At 39.4% G+C, this 20,766-nt stretch overlaps 1 protein-coding gene across 1 annotated transcript; it reads right to left on the minus strand.

The window, feature by feature from the left end:
- Positions 1 to 2,732: 2,732 nt before the first annotated feature.
- Positions 2,733 to 15,274, minus strand: LOC105036125 (NADH dehydrogenase [ubiquinone] 1 alpha subcomplex subunit 2). Its single transcript, XM_010911862.4, has 3 exons — positions 15,117 to 15,274; positions 14,884 to 14,990; positions 2,733 to 3,019 (listed from the first exon to the last, which is right to left on the minus strand). Exons 1-3 carry the CDS (start codon positions 15,200 to 15,202, stop codon positions 2,916 to 2,918), a joined length of 297 nt encoding a protein of 98 aa, XP_010910164.2. The 5' UTR covers positions 15,203 to 15,274; the 3' UTR covers positions 2,733 to 2,915.
- Positions 15,275 to 20,766: the final 5,492 nt, after the last annotated feature.

Below are 20,766 nucleotides of genomic sequence, written 5' to 3' on the forward strand. Positions count from 1 at the left end.
TGTATTTTTTTATCTTTCAGTTTCCTTCCGTTTACAACTCATGCTTTCTCTTCATGAGAGAGTCATACTTCTTTTTAATGTATATTACATAGCCAAGAATTAATACACCTGCCTAATTTGATTGACTAAATGACTTCCATATTGAAAAGAGGGTAACAAAATTGAATTCATTTATAAAACAATCACTCAAAAATTGGATGATTGGTAGTACTAATAACCTAGGAACATAGAATCAACACACAGATGTACATCAACCGAAAACTCATGTCAGATGGATTGCAGCATGTGCAAAGGTAAAAAAATAATTAAAGGTCAAAGTTGTTACGCAAACGTAAATTGGGAAAGAGAGAGGTGGTACTCACAACAACTGGCACTTTTCTGCGGTCAAGCATTCATCACCATCCTCAGCAACATGTTTATTGATATCTTCCTCATCTCAGCATAGAAAGTCTTTCCATTACATTTGCTGGCTTACACTGAGGCGATAAGAGACAATGTGCCACCACAGTTATCCCGAGCACATGGAAGCCTCACAAAGAGTAGGCATGAGATAAATCCTACTCCCATCTCTTCCTCCATTGTTCCCTACCTCCAAATTCTCCAATCATTCATCTCCTTGATGAATCAACTTCAATATAAGACATATTAGGATAATTCACCAAACTTGGTCTTAGTGGTCTAATGAAATTACACCCTGAAACAGGGAGTTGCACTTGAGTTTAGCTTATATGTGCAACAATGTATGTATATCAAGTGCTTTTAAAGAAAATATATGTAACAGCTATATATGCATATACACAGAAATTAAAACATTGGATAGGATTTGACATGGAATGGAAAGAAATGCTTCCAAGTATTCTCAATTAGAGAGACAACATTGACCTCATCCACTTCTCGACTACAGAAAGGAAAAGATCACTTGAGCATTCACTTAACTATTTTGATCTTCTCATAATGCTACAACCATCCTAAAATTCTTTCAATTGATTATAGGAATGCAACACTTTTGACTTCACAGAGTAACTGAAAATAGGAGTGCAACACTTTCTCTAATTAAATGGGCTGAATGTAAAAATCAACTTTTTTGCCTGCTTTGTGCCAGAAGCGATGGAATGGAAATAACTAAGAGCATGTTTGGGAAATCCAACAGGATTGGATGGGATTTCCTCTGGGACTCTGGCCTGTTAGCCTGTCTGGACATTTTTTTCTAAAGGCCTATCCGATTTATGAGCTTGTTGGACTGCAGGATTAAAAAATGAAAAAATGGAGGTCTTATTTTTTCTCCCACAGTATTGGGGCTGGAGAGGGATTGGGTTGATATGGGCCTTGTTAACTAAGATATGTAATCCATGATCTAATGGGAAATCCAACACAATCCTGCTAGATTTCTCCAAAAGACCCCAAGGGCCTGTTTGGATGAATGGGTTGAAATCTCATGGGATTCATTGGATTGAGTTCATTGGATTGGGTTTAATTCAACAGTTAGAAATAAGTTTATAGACTGGACTAGGCCATATCCATAAGTACCTGGGACTGGTTTATTAGTGGGCCGGCCCGAATACCATAGGAAATAAAAAAAGACCTGCTCCAAAACCAGTCCTAAGTACTTATGGCCATAGGTCTAGTCCATCCCGTAAACCTATTTCTAACTGATTGTATTGATCCAATCTAATGAATCCAATAGGATTTTTAGCCTATTCATCTAAACAGACCCTAAGGGCCTAATTGGATGGTTGGGCCTAAAATCCTATAGATTTCATGGCCCAACCATCAAAAATATTAGATTACAAGCAAGCCAAGCCTTATGTTTATAAGTATCCAGGATCATTTTTGAGTGGGCTAGCCCGAATCCCATAGGTCATTTGAGGTCATTTTTTCTCCCTATGGGATTCAGACCAACCCACTCAAAATTGTAAACAAAAGATCTGACCTAGTCATAGTCCATTATTTTTGATGTTTGGGCTATGAATTCCATAAGATTTTGGGCCCAACCATCCAAACAGGCCCTAAAAGGGCACAACCCCTAGACTCTCAACTACAAAGCAAATCTGGCAAGCATATCTGATGCCACTTCCTATATATTTAACTTTATATCATCTGCAAGCAAATACCATAATCATTGTTTTGCTTACGATGTTTGTCTATTTCTTGGTTGACACTCCAGATAAATGATTCTATCAAACGAAAAAGAAACCAGTTTCAGAAGCTGAGGTTGCAGTCTGGTGAACGAGGAAAACCTGAAACAAACAGAATATAGGTTGGCAGTCAAAAAAAAACTAACATGGACAAAGGCATTGTACAAAGAAGAATATGTTACTCTTGATGATGCCTGAAATGTCCAGCTAGGAAGTCTCAGTATTTAGTAGAAAGATCATGAAGTAAAACTTCTGTTAGAAATGTCCTGTACCAGCTCAACATCACTAGTGCTTTCAAAGGAAGAATTTAAAAAACTAATAGCATTCAATGAAGGTTTAAAAAGATCCATGCTGAGCCTCAACCAGCTTAACATTATCACCCATCTAGATGCAGCAACAGCTATGTAGGGTGCCATCAGTTCAGATAACTTCAAAAGCTAAAATAACCACTGCCCAGGCTAGACTTCTATATCCAAATAAAACATATTTAGACAACAGACCATTGAACTGGCCTTATTTCACCTATACTCAATGGCAAATTGATCTGAAATGATTCATTAATTTCATAAAAAAAAAAGGGGGGGGGAAATGGAATGATTACCAAACAGAAAAGCTTTTTCCAAGAATATTTAGTTTGAATATTCATACCAAACTTTAGCAAAATAAAGAGATAGAACATTGCTTTAAATCATGCTTTGGGATAGTTGTGCGAGGTGGCAGTTTGTTTTTATTTCAAATTAGTTATTGCAAACAGCAGAATACAATACAAACTTAAAACCATCAAGCTTTCAGTGCTTCTCCTGCTTTAACAAGTTCCTCAAGTTTCTTGTTAATCTGAGCCTCTGTCAAACCATCCAGACGAACACATCTCTCAACACCCATTTCTGGTCAAAGAACCAAATGCATGTAATCAGATATGTAGGAAGATCAAGACAAGACCAAGCATATATTCAACTAATAGCCCAACAACAGAAGAGAAGTTGAAGATATATTGGCAATGATGCAAAGAAAGTTAGGAATGCTTATCAGATAATTCTCTTTTACACATTAAGTGCAAACAAATAAAACTACAGATTACACATCGACTTTATCAAGAAACAACACAAACATCCATGAACTCAACAAGTTAATTCTTTCAGTGCATGAAGCTCTCCACCCCAGACAGAGTAGAGGTGGTGCATATATCTGATATAAATAAAAAAGTCCTAACTTGTCCAAAATAGTGTATTATTTTTTTTGCAATGTTGTTAAAGGCATGCCTAAGCTGCGCTGAGGCGGAAGGCACTTTCAGGTGCAACCTCAGCGCCTCGCACACAAAAACACATGCCTTATATGCACCTCACTGAGGCACAAACGCATAAAAAAAGGTGCTCCTTCATGATTATTTGTGTTGTGCATATGCATGTGAACATTGGTGACTACATGTTTGTTTTTTGTGTCATGTGCTATGATCACTGTGTCTCTAAGTGAGTTGTGTATGCATGTTTCTGTTTACTGCAATGTTTATTTATGGGATTGTTGGTGGGAGTGGCTGAAACTATTTAGGTGTTTCCAAGTGTGTTTTTATATGCTCTATTTTTTTGTGCTATCCTTTTCTCGAATATATTTAAGCTCACGAACCATCAGAAGTGTATGTACATGTATGTGTCTAGCCTCATAAAAGTGTACGGTATGTGCATATATACATATGTACATATGCACATGTATGTACATACATACATATATGAATACATAAAAAAATAATATATCTATATGCACATGTATGATGAATAATATTGTTGGGGTAATTCAGCTGACTCCCCGATTCCGACATTCAATCGACCTGATAAGCATGAACTGCCGACTATCAATCGGTTGGCCGACTGACAGTCGGCTATCCTCAACCATCCTTGGCAAACTCCAACTATGATGACTCGACTGATTTTAGACCGATGACCGTCAGCATATCAGAGTTGTCGATCGATAATCATTCGGACTTCTTAATCGCCGACATATAGTCGACATCTTCAGACTACCGACATATAGTCGGCAAACCTGAACTGCCAGCGCAGAAAGCGCATAATAGCCAGAACATGATCAATGACGGATTAACCACCCATCTCACGATCACATAATGCCAAAACAAGCAGGACTCACGTGTTTAACCGTTACAAATGGTTACCAACAACTCATCCATAAAAAGAAGTAAATGAACAGCATTTGGTAAGGACTCTTTGGAGCTGAAACTTTGCTTCTCTAAATATTTATCTGTTGTTCACCCACTCTCCACTGACTTAAGTATCGGAGAGTCCCCACCGGGCAATTTCAATCAATGTGGACTTCATTTTGTAGATGCTCTTCACCGGCAACAGACGCAACAGGAGATTGAACGCAACAAATTGACACGCCAAGTAAGAGAGAATACGAGCAATCATGGCAAAGATCAGAGCTCAAAACAACTCGACAGGATCTGCAAGGCAATCTTCCTGCCGAAAAGATCTCTCTCCCCCACCTTCATTGGCAAAGCTCAGCTCTTCACATCCTGTAATCACTACGGACGCACAAATTGCTGCTCTAATGTAGCAAATGAAAGTGTTAACGGAGACGGTGCATAGCCTCCAACAACAACAGACACAGCAACCGCCGGCGGAGGAGTCGGTGGCTCATTCAATGCTATCCAAGCACAGCCACCGTCCTCCACGGCACTCACCCTCTTTTTCTCCAGAATGACGACCGTCTCGATGTTCTCATTAAGTCGAGCAACCGCATTCTCGGCATTCTCATCATGCCGCTCATCTTTCACGACGATCTCCTTCTCCTTCTCATGTACATAGCATCAAGAAAGGAAAAAGACCGCATGCACCTTCTTCTCCATCCTCCAATTCTTCAGAAAAGTCTACCTCCAGATTTTTCCAGCAACGGCGGCTCGATGACTACGAGCATAAATTCAAAGAGATCGACCGCCAACTTGTCCGACTCCAGGTGGAAGGTCGGAAGTCTTCTAACGACCTCAACTTCCACACTACCCAATCTCTTTCTCAGCGTATCTTAGACGAGCCGATCCCGTTTTGATTCAAGATGCTGCAGATGAAGCCATATGATGGCTCCATCGATCCAATTGATCATTTGGAGAGTTATAAGTCTCTCATAATGATCCAGGGGGCCACTGACGTCCTCTTATGTGTTGGCTTTCCATCAACTATTCAAAAGACTGCTCGAATCTGATATTCTGGGCTTCAGCCGGAGAGCATAAATTCTTTCGAGCAGCTTGAGCATTCCTTCGTAGCCCATTTCAGCACTAATCGAAAGGTGCCAAGGACATCAGATAATCTCTTCTCCATCAAGCAAGATGAGACAGAGATATTGAGAGATTTCGTGGCTTACTTCAACATGACCATGCTTGAGGTGGGGATCTCAAAGAAGATATGGCCATCTCGACCATGAAAAGAGGTCTGAGGAGATTCAGTTTCATCTACTCTCTGGATAAAATTCTCCCGGACCTATGCTGAACTCTTGGAGCGCGCATACAAGTATATTTGCATGGATGAAGGCGCTTCTGACCAACGCCAGACAAAATGAAAAGATCAGAAAAAGAAATAAAAGAAAAGTGAAGCTTCGATCAAACCAAGTCGGTCAACGATCAGTAAGCGAGCTTCATCCCGTCGACGGAGTCCAAGACCAAACAACTATAACAGCAGGTATGACTTCTATACTCCTCTTTCTGCTCTTTGTGCGCAGATCTTAATGGAGATCGAAGGAGAGGAGTATCTTCGACATCCTCCGCGATGAAAGCGCCACCGAGAAGTCGCGACAAGAAATATTATCGGTTTCATCGTGATCACGATCACGGTACCGAACAATGCATTCAACTTAGGGACAAAATAGAGGCCCTGATCCGATATGGCTACCTCGAAAAATTTTGACGAGATCGCCCGACTCAACCTCCCACCAACCAATAACCTCAGCCATAAGCTGAAAAAACGATCAACAATCGACCAACGATGGGAGTGATCAATGATCTCTGGACGACCAAAGGACTAGGAGGCAACTTCCGAAGAAGAATCGGCAAAGAAACGGCGATTTGACAATATAATCTCTTTTTCGAAAGATGATATTTGGAGAATATAAACTCTCCATGATGATGCTGTCGTTGTTTCGGCGACGATAGCAAACTATGATGTAAAAAAAATTCTAATCGATAATAGAAGCTCTACCAATATTCATTTTTATTCGATTTTCTCCCGAATGTGACTACTGACTAACCGACTCAGAAAAATCCCTACATTATTAGTCAGTTTTATTGGAGATGTAGTTATTGTGAAAGAAAAAATTACTCTCCCACTAACCGCGAAAACAAATCCACAACAAAGTATCGTTCTCCTGACATTCACAGTTGTCCGAGTTTCCTCGACTTACAATGCCATACTTGAGCGACTTAGACTTAATGCCTTGAGAGCGGTGGTATCAATATATCATTTATTGGTCCGATTCCTAACAAAAAATGGAATCAAAAAAATATGTGGAGATCAACAACTTGCTCGACGTTGCTTCATGATCTCCACAAAGAATAATCAATCTGAAGATTTTTTGTGCATTGATAAGTTGGACCAAAGAGAAAATGAAGAAAGAGATGAGCCAGCCAAACAACTGGTTTCTATTCCATTAAAAGAAGAAGATCCTGAGAAGACGGTCCAAATTGGATCGCAATTATCTGATCTGAAGCGACAACAACTGATGAATCTACTAAGAGCAAATGCCGATATTTTTGCTTGGTCGGCAACCAACATACCAGAAATTCCTCCGGAAGTAATAACTCACCAGCTAAACATTGATCCTAAAGTTAGACTGGTGAGATAGAAAAAAAATTTTTGCTCCTGAAAAGCGGAAGGTCATCGATGAAGAAGTCGACAAGCTTCTTGCGGCTAGTTTCATCAGAAAAGCTAATTATCCCGACTGGCTCGCCAATGTAGTGATGGTGAGAAAAGCTAATGAAAAATGAAAAATCTGCATCGACTATATAAATCTAAATGAAACTTATCCGAAGGATAATTTTTTCTTACCAAAGATCGACCAACTAGTTGATGCAACTTCGAGACATCGACTTTTGAGCTTTATGGATGCCTTCGCGAGCTACAATCAGATTCGGATGGCATCCAAAAATGAGGAACACACTACCTTCGTAACTGACAAAGGCATCTACTGTTACAAATAATACCATTCGGTTTAAAGAATGCCGGAGCCGCTTATCAATGACTGGTCAACAAATTATTCAAGATGCAAATTAGACGTAACATAGAAGTCTATGTTGATGATATGCTGATGAAAAGCTCTCAAACTTCTGATCATGTTCGGAACTTGAAAGAAGTCTTCGACATACTTTGACGACATCAGATGAAATTGAATCCAACTAAATGTACGTTCGGAGTAACTTTCAAAAAATTTCTCAAATTTCTTGTGTCACAATGAGGAATTGAAACTAATCCCGAAAAAATAAAAACTATCATCAATATGAAGCATCCAAACTTCAAGAAAAAGATACAACAACTCAATGGAAGAATCGCCGCACTCAACTTATTCATTTTAAGATCGATAGAAAGATGTCTATCCTTCTTCAAGATCTTACGATAAGCAAAAATTTTTCATGGTCAGATGAATGTCGACAATCCTTCGAGGATCTAAAAAAATATTTGACATCTACATCATTAGTTACAAAATCGAAGATGGAAGAAACTTTATATCTTTATCTGGCGACTTCGACAGAGACAGTTAGTTCGATACTCGTCCAGGAGGATGAAAATCAAATTCAACGACCGATTTATTACACCACCAAGATGCTTCATAATACTGAAATACGATATTCAAGTGGAAAAGATGATCTACTCTCTGATCATATCATCACAACAACTTCGTTCGTACTTCCAGGCACATCCAATATTGTCTTGACAGATCAGCCGCTGAAGGCAATTTTATACCGGCCTGATACTTCAGATTGAATAGCGAAATGGACAATAAAACTCAGTAAGTTTGATATTCAATATCGCCCGCGACCGTCAATGAAAGCACAAGTTTTGACTGACTTTGTTGCTGAGTGCACCATATCCGATAATAATTCTGAGATGAGCTCAATGATAAATCGAAGCAAATTGAAACTACTGAAGCCAACTTAGCATCGATTTGAGTGCTGCATATTGATAGAGCATCCAACGCACAAGATAGTGAAGCCGATCCCATCCTCACCAATTCTAAAAGATCACAACCGAATATGCCCTTCGATTTAATTTTAAAACCTCGAATAACCAAGCCGAGTATGAAGCTCTTCTAACCGGCTTGAAGATTGCCAAAGAACTTGACATCAACAACTTAAAATTCTTCACCGACTCACAATTGATTACCAGACAAGTTAAGAACGAGTTTGAAGTCCGAGACCCTGTTATGATGAAGTACTCTCAAAAAGTAAAAGATCTTACATCGACTTTGAAATATTTTGAGATCTCTCACATTCCAAGAGCAGAAAATATTCAAATTGATGCACTTTCTTGACTCACAACTACTTCATTAAGCTCGCTTGATCGGACGTTCATCGAATGTCTCCAACAATCAAGTATTGACAAAATCGAAGAAGTGCTGCAAATCAATGACGAGCCAAGCTAAATGTACCCGATCATCCAGTATTTAATTGATGAAACTCTACCTGCAACTCCTTCAGAAGCCGAACGACTACAATGGATGGCCTTGCAATATATTTTGATAAATGGACAACTTTATAAAAGATCATTTTCTCTTTCCTTACTAAAGTGCTTGAGACCAACGGATGCCGACTATGTACTTCGAAAAGTTCATGAAAAAATTTATGAAAATCACTTGGGAGGCAAATCATTGGCTTATAAAGTCTTACGACAAGGATATTATTGGCCCACCATGAAGAAAAATAAAACTGAACTTGTCCGAAGATGTAAACCATGTCAGAAGTATGCTAACATACAACATCAACCGACCAACCAACTGACATCAATTGTTGCACCATGATCCTTCGCACAATAGAAAATCGACATACTCGATCGTTTCCCTCCGACATCTGATCAGAGAAAATTTAGAGTGATTGCCATCGATTACTTCACCAAATGGATGGAAGCTGAACCTTTGGCACAAATCACCGAAAGTAAGATAAAAAACTTCATTCAAAAATCAATCATATATAGATTCGATCAACCACACACCATCACCGACAATGATCGACAATTCAACAATCAAAATTTCAAAGAGTTTTGTGTGAAGTTTCATATTACGCACAAACTAACCTCAGTCGGTCATCCACAATCCAACGATGAAGTGAAAGTAACAAACGGAATAATTCTATATGATCTGAAGATCAAACTGAATGAAACTAAAGGCCTCTGGGTAGAATAATTATATCCAGTCTTATGGGCATAGCGAACAACTCTTCGTATACCGACAGGAGAATCGCCATTCAACCTAGCCATGGAACTGAGGCAATGATTCCACTTGAGATTAGATTGCCATCAGTAAGAATTGAACAATATAATGAGCCGAGCAATTCTGAATGTCGGAGAGCTGACCTAAAATTACTTCTGGAAGTCCGACAGCAAGCTCAAGTTTGGATGACAACATATCGACAGAGAATAGCTCAATATTATAATGCAAAAATCAAGCCGAAGGTCTTTCGTCCAAAAGACCTGGTTCTAAGAAAAGTAAAAGTTTCAAAGCTTTTAAACCAAAGAAAATTATCTCCAAACTGGGAAGGATCTTACAGAATAACCGAGACACTTCGTCCGGACGCATATCGACTAAAAATCCTCGATGGGACAACTATCCCTCGGACTTGGAATGTCGATAATTTGAAGATGTACTATCAATAAAATTGTTTACATGTATGATATTCAAAATGAAACATTAGGGTTCCAAATCTTGAACTCTTCAATCAACTACAAGTTGTCTACAAAATGGCATCAGACCGACAAGTAATTGATCAACTTGTACCGACTGTATCTTAATTTTCACTGTAAAAATCGACTTAAGTTAAACGACAGCATCGACAAATAATCAATCAGTTTGTACCGACTATATCTCGATTTTCTATTATAAAAACCAACTTGAGTCAAATGACTACTTATACCGACTTAGCTTTAGCTAAGCAGAATATTATGCCGACTCGATCCCGATTGAGTAGAAAATACACCAACTTGACTACGATCAATCAAAGGATATTCAACTTATCACCGTCTATCAAATACCTAAAGTATACCAGCTAAGTCGACTGATACCCGACTAACGGACAAACTCTACTACGATTATTGATCGATATTCAATTCATCGATGGATGATCGATAATCCGACTATTATTCAACGACATTAAGAGTACAAATGTAAAAAGAGATTCCATACTTGAAAATTTTTTTTTCATTCATGGAAGAAGAGATTACATAATTGGACCCAAGATCCGATAACAAAATTAGACTTAGTCCGATTACAAAAAAAAAAAAAAAAGTATTACACCGATCACCCGTCAGCTTCTTCTTCACCTTGCTCCGATACAACTTCGATGGTTGGAGCAGGTTCTGGTACAGCCGGTGCATCTTTTTTATTCGGCGCAGTGGTCTCCTCAGCAACCTTTTCTCCCGAACTAGAAGGGACAATGCTGCTCAGATCCAAGTTCGGATACAATTTTCTGACTGCATCTCTGCCGTCTTCATATCTGACATTGTAGAAGGCGAATCCGCCCTCGAAAATTTCATCCTTGTATTCTTGTGATTCTTTGAAATTCTCGATGGCCAGACTCAGAACACCCTTCGCCGATTCAGCTTCTTCCTTGGTGGAGGCCGACTCTGCATCGGCCAGTGCCAACCTCTCTTGGATGGCCCGATGCCTTCCACGCTCCACCTCGAGTTCTTCGATGCATCCATCCTTCTCTCTCCGAAGCCGATTGATTGAATATTTCTTACTTTTGATCCGAGATTCCAAGGATGCAATGCTCTGTTGAATTGACCCTAATTCGGCTCTGGAGGATTGCAGTTCGATCGTCACACGAGAGATCTCTTCCTGAAGCATCTTCTCCCGTTCGACTGCCGATTGAAGTTGTTCGACGGCAGCAGATTTCTCGATGTTGGCGACCATGACCTTGTCCATCCACGTCCGACGAAGCTCAGTGAATTTTCGATATCTGCTTTCCAGAGTATACATATCGTGTGCCAGCTGAAAAGGAAGGACAAGTCAGAAAAAAAAAAGGAGAGAAAAGTATCGTGGACTTACCCTAAGCATCGTCAGGTAAAAAGAAGAAAATATTTCGGACACTGTCCAATCTTTCCTACTCTCCCTGTCTGTCAGGAGAAGAGCTGCCTCGATATGTCGTTTGGCCAACGTCAGATTAGCCAAAACCGACTCACCTATCGGAATTCTAATGTCAAAGAGGGTGGGGAGACCCGCCAACAATCCATTGTCAGCAGAAGTAGCTGACGCCTTTCTTCGATCCCCAGTCGGCGGTCGTTCGCTTGAAACTGCAATAAAATCGGGGCTCGACTGCATCTGAGACCGCACCACTTGAGGAATGACTTGCGCAGCAGCAGATAGTTCTGGTTTGATCGCGACTACAGAATCGGCCCGAACCCCGATGATAGAGCCACTGATGGTTCTAGTGCGGCATCTTCATCCCTTGCCGTTTCTACTCTGACTGATGGCACTTCAGCAAAAGAAAGCACTGTCGGAGTTGACAACGCAATAACCAGCTCAGTGCCAAGAGCTGTCACCGATGGAATATCGGCCTTACTCGTCGGTACCGACTCAAAGTCACCCCAACTTCTCTTCGACGGTCGAGATGATCCGACGTCGATCGTTGCTCTCTTCTTAGCAGCATATAGACGGATGTTGGCAGCTGAGACGCGTGCTGTCAACCACATAGTTGCAATCAAGAAACAAAGTTCAGTACAAAGTTCAGAAGCAAACAAAAAATAAAGCGATCGATTATGCTATACCTAAAGAAGTTACCGAACTAAATCCGACATCATAGAGAGCCTGCTCTGTCATCAGCTCTCATTGCGTTGGGACTTCCATATCTTTAAGTCAGAAAAATCCTTCTGATCAATGATATCAACCCGACTATGCTCATTGAGACCAGTTCTCGGATCGTCCCACGATGAAGGAAAGATCCAAGAAGATGAAGAAGAAACGAAGAAAAATTGATTTTTCCATCCATGAATGGATGATGGAAGACTGAAAATGAAAGACAAACCCTTTCTCGGGTTAAAAAACCATCAATCCTTGACTTTTGGGTGATGACGAAGAACAAAAAAAACTCGAAAAAGAGAAGGATGAGGGTTGGTCGGGATTAGACGACACAACAGAGTAAAGCCGATAATCAGCCAAATAGAGTTCGGAGCTAGCTGAGTGGGATAAAGATGGTAATAATCAAGAAGATTCCGAACAAACTTCGAAATTGAAAATCGTAGACCGATTCGAAAGTCCTCTGTATAGAATGCAACCTGACTCGGAGGAGGAGAGTTCACCCGACCTTCCGGACCAGGAGCAAAGAGCTGAAAGTACTCCGAGATACGGTACTGTTCCTGGAGCCGATCAACATTGGGTCTGGACAAGGAAGAAACCTCCATCTCCGGATCCGAAGGAGAATCGTTGATTGGATTCTCTGACCGACTATCTCGAAAAGATGAAGCCTTTGTTTTCTTATCCCTACTTGTCATTGAAAATGAAAGAATTTAGAAGAAAAGAAGAAAATCTAGGAGAAAAAAATGAGAACTCGATCTAGAACTAGAAAATGACGTGAACAGGGAAAGCTCTCAGCATCTGGAGCAGAACCTTCTGCTGCAGAGGAAAATGACGAATACAAAAGCAGAAAATCCAAAGAAAAGGGACATTATATATATAGGACCCTTCAACAGTCTGGATGAGTTAATCAAATCAGAGTTTTCTCAGATTTCGATACGTGACTATGTCAAAATCGATCATTGATCGGACGGTTCGACGCACCTATCCTCAGATCCAGATCACGTCACTTCACCACTATCCGCATGAACGGCACAGAACCAATAACATCTAGACACATGGCTGAAATCAACTAGTCTGACTACGTCAAAATCAGTCATTGATCGGATGGTTCGACACACCTATCCTCAAATCCAGATCACGTCACTTCACCACTATCCGCATAAACGGCACAGAACCAATGACATCTGGACACATGGCCAAAATCAATGAGTCAGAATCGAATCATCCGGATTCACTGGATGCCAGACTATCTTCTTGAAGCGACACCCTAATGATAATTTCACAATTATCGAAACGACAAAACGGCTGCAGATCCTTCATATTTTGAAAAATCATTAATATCTGCAGTCGAATCGGAGCTCGAGATAATACGTGGCAACTCCCTTCGTCCAACATGTCAGACCACGTGACAACCCACATGTCTGACTATCTTGGACTTAAGAGTGGGAGGCAACTATTGGGGTAATTCAACTGACTCTCCAATTTCGATTTTCAATCAGCCTAATAAGCACGAACTGTCGACTATCAATCTGTTGGCCAATTAACAGTCGGCTATCCTCAACCATCCTTGGCAAACTTCAACTATGATGACTCGACTGATTTCAGACCAATGACCGTCGGCATATCAGAGTTGTCGACCGATGATCATTCGGATTTTTTTAATTATCGACATACAGTCGACATCTTCAGACTACTGACATATAGTCAGTAAACCTAAAACCGCCAATATAGAAAGCGCATAATAGCCAGAACATGATCAGTGACGGATATAACCATCCATCCTACGATCACATAATGCCAAAACAAACAGGATCTACGTGTCTAACCGTTACAAATGATTACCAACAACTCGTCTATAAAAGGAGGTAAATGAACAGCATTTAATAAGAACTCTTTAAAGCTGGAACTCTACTTCTCTAAATATTTATCTGCTGTTCATCACTCCTCACTGACTTAAGCATCAAAGGATCCCTGTCGGATATAATTTCGATCAGTGTAGACTTCATTTTGCAGGTGCTCTTCACTGACAATGGGCGCAATAGGAGATTGGACACAACAAATATGTGTGTTATATATATCGCATCTTACTTCGCCAAAAACACAAACCTAAGTTTGTGCCTCCTGTTTAGGCTCCCAGAGACCTTAGCAACTTGGTGCATTTTGAGCCCTTTTAACAACTTTGATTTTCCTTAACAGTCGGATGCAGTTAAAGCTGATACTAAGCGATGAGGCTAACATCCATTGAATTAATAGCAAATCAAGCATCATCACTTCAGCCAGATTAATTTGCATGGCTTAGTGATAGATTAATGCTATGCAGCAAATGTCTGCTTGCACTTGGATGGGAAGAAAAAGAAAAAAAAAAAAGGACAACATTGTATGCCAAGCAAATATACAAGCACTTCTGAAACTCAATACAACGAAGATCAACTAAAATAAAGATTGAAAATTTAATTAAATTGGTGCATAAAAAGTTTCTTTATATCTATAGTTCCTCTATCCATAACGTATGCGGCCACACTCCTACTTTTCTTCTGGAACATACTAGAAAAGATCTTCTAGCGATAAATGTCAAAATGAGATCTCGCCTTCATCCATATATATATATATATATATATATATATATATATATATATATAATATATATATATATATATATATATCAAACTAAATCTGGGATCGTCCTCTAATTTTCAAATATAGCATTTTTTTTATTTGAATAAAAAAAAGAAATGTAAAGGTTGGGCAGAGTCACCATATCTCGCCCACAGCTGAGGCTCTACTCCGCTGCATTCGCGGATCAAGATGGGAAGCTTGGGATTTAGGGTCTTCAGATCCTTGTAATTCCTATGCACAAATTCCCTGCAAAACAGTATAAAGATAAATCAACCAATCAAGAAGGGTAGACGGAGATCAGAAGAGAAACCTAACAACCTTTCCAATCGCAAGAACAATATTCTTTACTAGAAAGAAAGGGAAAAAATATACCGGGCTTGGGTGCTGGCGGACGAAGTCTGGCAGTAGAGGAACCTGAGCTCCTTCAGATTTCGCGAGAGATGTCCCCTCCACGCCATTTCTTTCCGATCGTTTCCTCTCTGTCCTCCCCCAAGAAGTCTCCTTGAAACCCGTCGGGTAATGAGGACGGGAATCATATTGCGCACGTGAGTTGCACGTGAGACGAGAATAGATGCTTGGGCTTCGTTCCGTTTCGGCGGAGCCGGCGTCGTTCACTCGGGACATTCGCAAGTCCTTGGTTTAATTTTACTTAGAGGTGAAACCCGATCAGTTATCAACGTATCCACGCCCATATTTATTTTTTTAATAAATATAAATATTATTTAAAAATAAAAAATAATATTTATATTTATTTTAAATAAATACGAATATAATTTAGATACTAAAAATATAGATATAATTACAGATATAATTATGATAATTAAATTTTATGACTATAAAATTAAAAATATTACTAAATAGATGATAAATCAAATTAATAACATATTTATATGGTTATATATTTTTATTAAAAATTAATTAGTATTATATAAAATTATATAAGATTACATGTTGATTTAGATATTTGGATACGGATCGGATAATTATCTGTTTATATCCATATCCATTTTTTTTTGATAAATATGAAAATGGATATGGATATTATCAGATCATTAAGTTTTCATCTATATTTGAACTGATTCGGATACGAAAATGGATCCGAATGAATAATATTTATCCTACTTTTATCCCTAATTTTAGGATAAAAAGTAAAAAATCTTCTATATTTTATCTTATTTTTCAAATATTTTCTATATCTTTAATTTCAGTAATATCAATCCTAATTTATTAAATTATTAAAATATACCCCATTGACCTCCCAAATTGGGTTCGAGCTTGCCGTCGGTGCTTACTTGGCATTTTTTTTTCTGTTAATTGACTAATGTAAAATTCATGGGTTATATTAAAATAGGATTGAATAACATTGATTCAAAAGAGTCTATATGCCAAAACACTTACATGGCATAAAAAATTTATTGGATTCCGATGGCGCAGCGAAAGGGTTAGGTATTTAAAATTTTCATTCAAAACACTTGATGCACCAAAACCTTAATGTTCAGGAACTTGACTATAACAATCAAAGCATAATTAAATTAAACTTGGATAAAAAGAATACCTACAGCGCTAATCCTAATTTTAGTAGAGCTTCCACCAGGCGTCCAAGTGTTTGCCCTCCAGTGATAATCCACATAAAAATCAGACCAAGGACAGTGCTCTTCTTTCACCTTGCTTTAAGTGTTCTAGCCTTTGGAACTCGATTAGTCTTATATCGAATTTTTCTTATATCTATTTTTCTCTGGACTTCTGAATTTCCTCCTTTAGGACCTTCTCCACCCTTGTCTGGACCTGATTAGGCTTTGTCTTAAGTGCGAAAACCTTGTCCTAAAACTAAGAGAGGATATAAGAAAGAAAGGAGAGCAACTGAGAGAAAAATAGAAAGCAGATTGTGTTAGGAACCAGATCTAGGGTTTCAGGGTTAGATCTTGAAACTTTTTCAAGATCATACAGCGGAAGACTAAAATAAATCAAAATTTATTTTCTAAAATCAGAGAATCCCTAGATCTAAGATCCTATTACATGATTATTACATAGCATTAAATCAGAAATTAAAATATATATATACAGCATAAACTACATGTTGATCATATCAACATGTTTCTATACTACATCTAATGTATGTATTAAACAATAGATCAGATCTATTACCCTGCAAGTTAGACGTTCTAACCTCGCTGATCCGGGCTTGAGGATGATGTTGGAAGCCGCACATGCGTCCGGCCTCTAGGAGTCGTCCACACGAGCCCACGAATCTCGATCAGAAGTCCTGCTTCAGGAAATCAGCACAGTATGCTAGTACTGCGCTGATCCTTCTTTGATGGTTGATCAGGTGCCTCCTTCTTCTTGATTTGGACTCTTCCAAAGATGAAAAGTAGGAGGAGTTTCAGATCTGAGATGCTCTCAGAAAACTCAAGATGGAGGGAGGAAAGATATGAAAACAAACAACCCTAGAAGAAGATCCTCTTCTTCTTCTCGTTTCTCTCTCTAGACACCCTAACTTGTATCTTTTATATCTCCACGACCCAAAGGTCTTTCTCTCTGATTTTTGGATGGCCCAAAGGTCTCTCAAATCTCTATCTTCTTCAAAAATTTTATGAAGAAACTCATTTTATATAGAGAGATATGATAGAGTCCTTGTCTAGGTCAAATACCTAGTCAAGGCTTATCCAAACATAGCAAGTTAAGGGGCGCCCAACTCTTGAGCACCTCCTCCTTATTTTCATGTATGGATCACTAGCAAAGGATGCATAATGTGTACCCTAAAAGCCACAAAAATTTTTAAAAAAATTTGGATAGATTCGGTGCAAAATTGAAAGAGTTTTGGATTTCTAAAACTCTATCTCATAGAATTCGAAATCCAAACTTATTCCTTTTTGATTTGATCCAAACCACCTTCCATATAAGAAAGAAGAGAGGAGATCTTTTATGAACGTGGGAGAGACCTGGGAGAGGGCTTTTGTCACATAAAATAAGAGGAGATTGGCGTTGAATGAGAGAGAGAGCGTGGGGAAGGCTTATGTGGTGCAAGGTGGAATCCTAGTCTTACTAGGATTCTATCTTATGACTTCTTTTAATTTGGTTTCTCAAACCAAATCAAACCAAAATTAGATCAACCCAATTAAAATAGGTCTTAACCCAATTAAGAACCTAATTTAATCAGATTAAATTAGATTTAAATCTGATTTAATTTTCTAATCAAATTAGAAATTAGATTGATTCAAGTCCTAGTTGAACTAGGACTAGTTTTTTCTTGCACTTGGCTTATCCAATAAACCAATTGGACTTGATCCAATCAAGCCCAAACCAAATCTAGTTAAATCATATTTAATTAGACTTAATCTCAACCTATTGGCTTAATCAAATTAAGCCAATTAGCAATCAAATTAAGCCAATTAGCAATCGAATTGCTAATCGATCCTCCTGCAACACTTGCACTGGGTTAAATGTCAATCGTATTGATCATTTAACCCTAGAATGATTCTTAATCGTTGATCAACCATCCGATTGGATCATGAACTCTAATGTGTGTGACCTCATAGGTCCGAACCTAAGTTGGTAGCACAGAAATAAATTTCTGTACCAATCAAAGTGACCATCTAGCAATGGTACCCGACGACCGGATAGGTCGAATGTGTAGAACAATATCCTTAGAACCCATGCGGATATAGTTTTCATATAATTCATCCCCTTGACCAAAATGATCATAGGATACCCCAGAGTTCAACTGTCAACTCTGATCAGGTTATCCACATTGTATTTCAAAATATCAAATCCATCTGATGGATTACCCTGGCTAAGGTTTTGCTAAATTGAAATACAGCGACTCATTCTTCTCCAACTCTTGGAGTGGTCAATCCTATCTCGATCACACTCTGACTTCGCAAGTACTTGACTGTACCCAGAAGCCTTCCATCTCTAAATTAGAAATTCAGTTAGTCCAGTACCAAAGTACAGTGAGTTGCTTGCAAGTCACTGAGGCGATCTCAAGTCTAAGGGACACTTATACCTATATCCCATCAGAGACATTCTCGACAGTAGAATACTCTGGAGTTGGTCACGTTCAATGATGATGTACCAGTACATCTCATCTGTATGCCATACCAGTATCTCCACACTCTTTGGTTAAGAGGACAACTAATCCATATGGCCTACAGCGACCTATACTCGATAGAAGCTGTCGTCCTTATTAACAGCCTATCATTTGGTCGTGAACTGTTTTAAGGACTAATCGATAAATCTTCTCTTTATCGAATCTAAATAGTCTTAAGGACTTCATCATAACAACGGAGTTCATTAGAAGATGAAAGCTTATGATGAAAATGCCAAATATATTTTATTTCTTAACAAATCAATTACAATACTTGGTTGCTCAACCGTCAACAGCTTGACGATTGGCTTTTTGGGACACATTTTCCAACAACTCTCACTTGTCCTAAAGCCACTCGGCACAGTATCTAATACCCATCTTCGACTTGTGGTTGTCGAACTCCTTTATCGTCAGGGCTTTAGTGAAGGGGTCGGCCAGGTTCTCCTTTTCATCGATCTTCTGAAGGTCGACATCACCTCGATCCATGATCTCTCGGACTAGATGGAAGTGGCGCAAGATGTGCTTCGTCCGCTGATGTGCTTTGGGTTCCTTCTCCTGAGCTATGGCACCAGTGCTGTCGCAGTAGAGCAAGACCGAACCATCGAGGGAGGGTGCTACTCCGAGCTCGTTGATGAATTTTCTCAGCCACACAGCTTCCTTCACGGCATCTGATGCTGTGATGTACTCCGCTTCACAAACAGAGTCCACCATAGTATGTTGCTTGGAACTCTTCCAGCAGATGACTCCACCATTCAGAGTAAAGATATAACCCGACATGCTCCTGCTGTCATCATAGTCAGATTGAAAGCTAGAGTCTGTGAACCCCACAAGTTTCAGATCTGACTCGCCATAAACCAACCATTGGTCCTTAGTATTTCTCAAATACTTAAGGATGGCTTTAACCACTTTTCAGTGATTTTCTCCAGGATCAGATTGGTATCTACTCACTACTCCTAGTGAGTATGCCACATCTGATCTTGTACATGTCATGGCGTACATGATAGATCCCATGGCTGAAGCATATGGGACTCTACTCATACGCTCTCTCTCTTCGGGAGTTGTCAGACAATCTTTCTTAGAGAGAGAAATTTCTTGGCCTATCGGTAGATAGCCCTTCTTGGAATTCTTCATGCTGAACCTCTTCAGCATAGTGTCTATGTACATGGACTGGGATAACCCAAGCATCCTTTTAGATCTATCCCTATAGATCTTCATCTCTAGGATGTAGGATACTTCACCCAAGTCCTTCATGGATGGAGAACTGTGATGACAACCAAACTTTTATTCCCTGTAGTGCGGGATGTCATTCCCGATTAAGAGAATGTCATCCACGTACAAGACAAGGAATACCATAACTGGACCATTTGCCCATTTATAGATGCAGGACTCTTCTCCATTCTTAATGAAGCCATACATTTTGATCATCTTATCAAAATGCATATTCCAACTCCGAGAAGCTTGCTTCAATCCATAAATGGATCTCTGAAGCTTGCACACCTTGGACTCATCTGTGGATGTAAACCCCTCAGGTTGTATCATATACACCTCTTCGGTCAGCTCTCCATTCAGAAAAGCTGTCTTTATATCCATCTGCCAGATCTCGTAATCCAGATGGGCAGCTATTGCAAGTATTATCCGAATGGATTTGAGCATTGCCACAGAAAAAAATATCTCGTCATAGTCAATACCATAACGTTGACGATACCCCTTGGTGACCAGACGGGCTTTATAGGTCTCCACCTTTCCGTCTGCGCCCCTCTTCCTTTTGAAGACCCATTTACACCCAATGGGTTTAACCCCTTCAGGTGGGTCAACCAATGTCCATACATCGTTGACCTTCATGGACTTCATTTCGGATTTCATGGCTTCAAGCTATTTCTCAGAATCAGGTCTCTGCATTGCATCCATATAGGTGATCGGATCCTCATTATTCTCATC

Source organism: Elaeis guineensis, chromosome 8 (assembly GCF_000442705.2).
Source record: "Elaeis guineensis isolate ETL-2024a chromosome 8, EG11, whole genome shotgun sequence".
Lineage (NCBI taxonomy): Eukaryota > Viridiplantae > Streptophyta > Magnoliopsida > Arecales > Arecaceae > Elaeis > Elaeis guineensis.

Excerpts from the sequence above, each read along its gene's own strand:
- LOC105036125 (XM_010911862.4), bottom strand. The coding sequence starts at position 15,202 with ATGGCGTGGAGGGGACATCTCTCGCGAAATCTGAAGGAGCTCAGGTTC. Across the intron at positions 14,991-15,116 it reads TCCGCCAGCACCCAAGCCCG|GGAATTTGTGCATAGGAATT; the intron begins GTATATTTTTTC and ends ACTGTTTTGCAG. Across the intron at positions 3,020-14,883 it reads TCAGCTGTGGGCGAGATATG|AAATGGGTGTTGAGAGATGT; the intron begins GTGACTCTGCCC and ends TTCTTTGACCAG.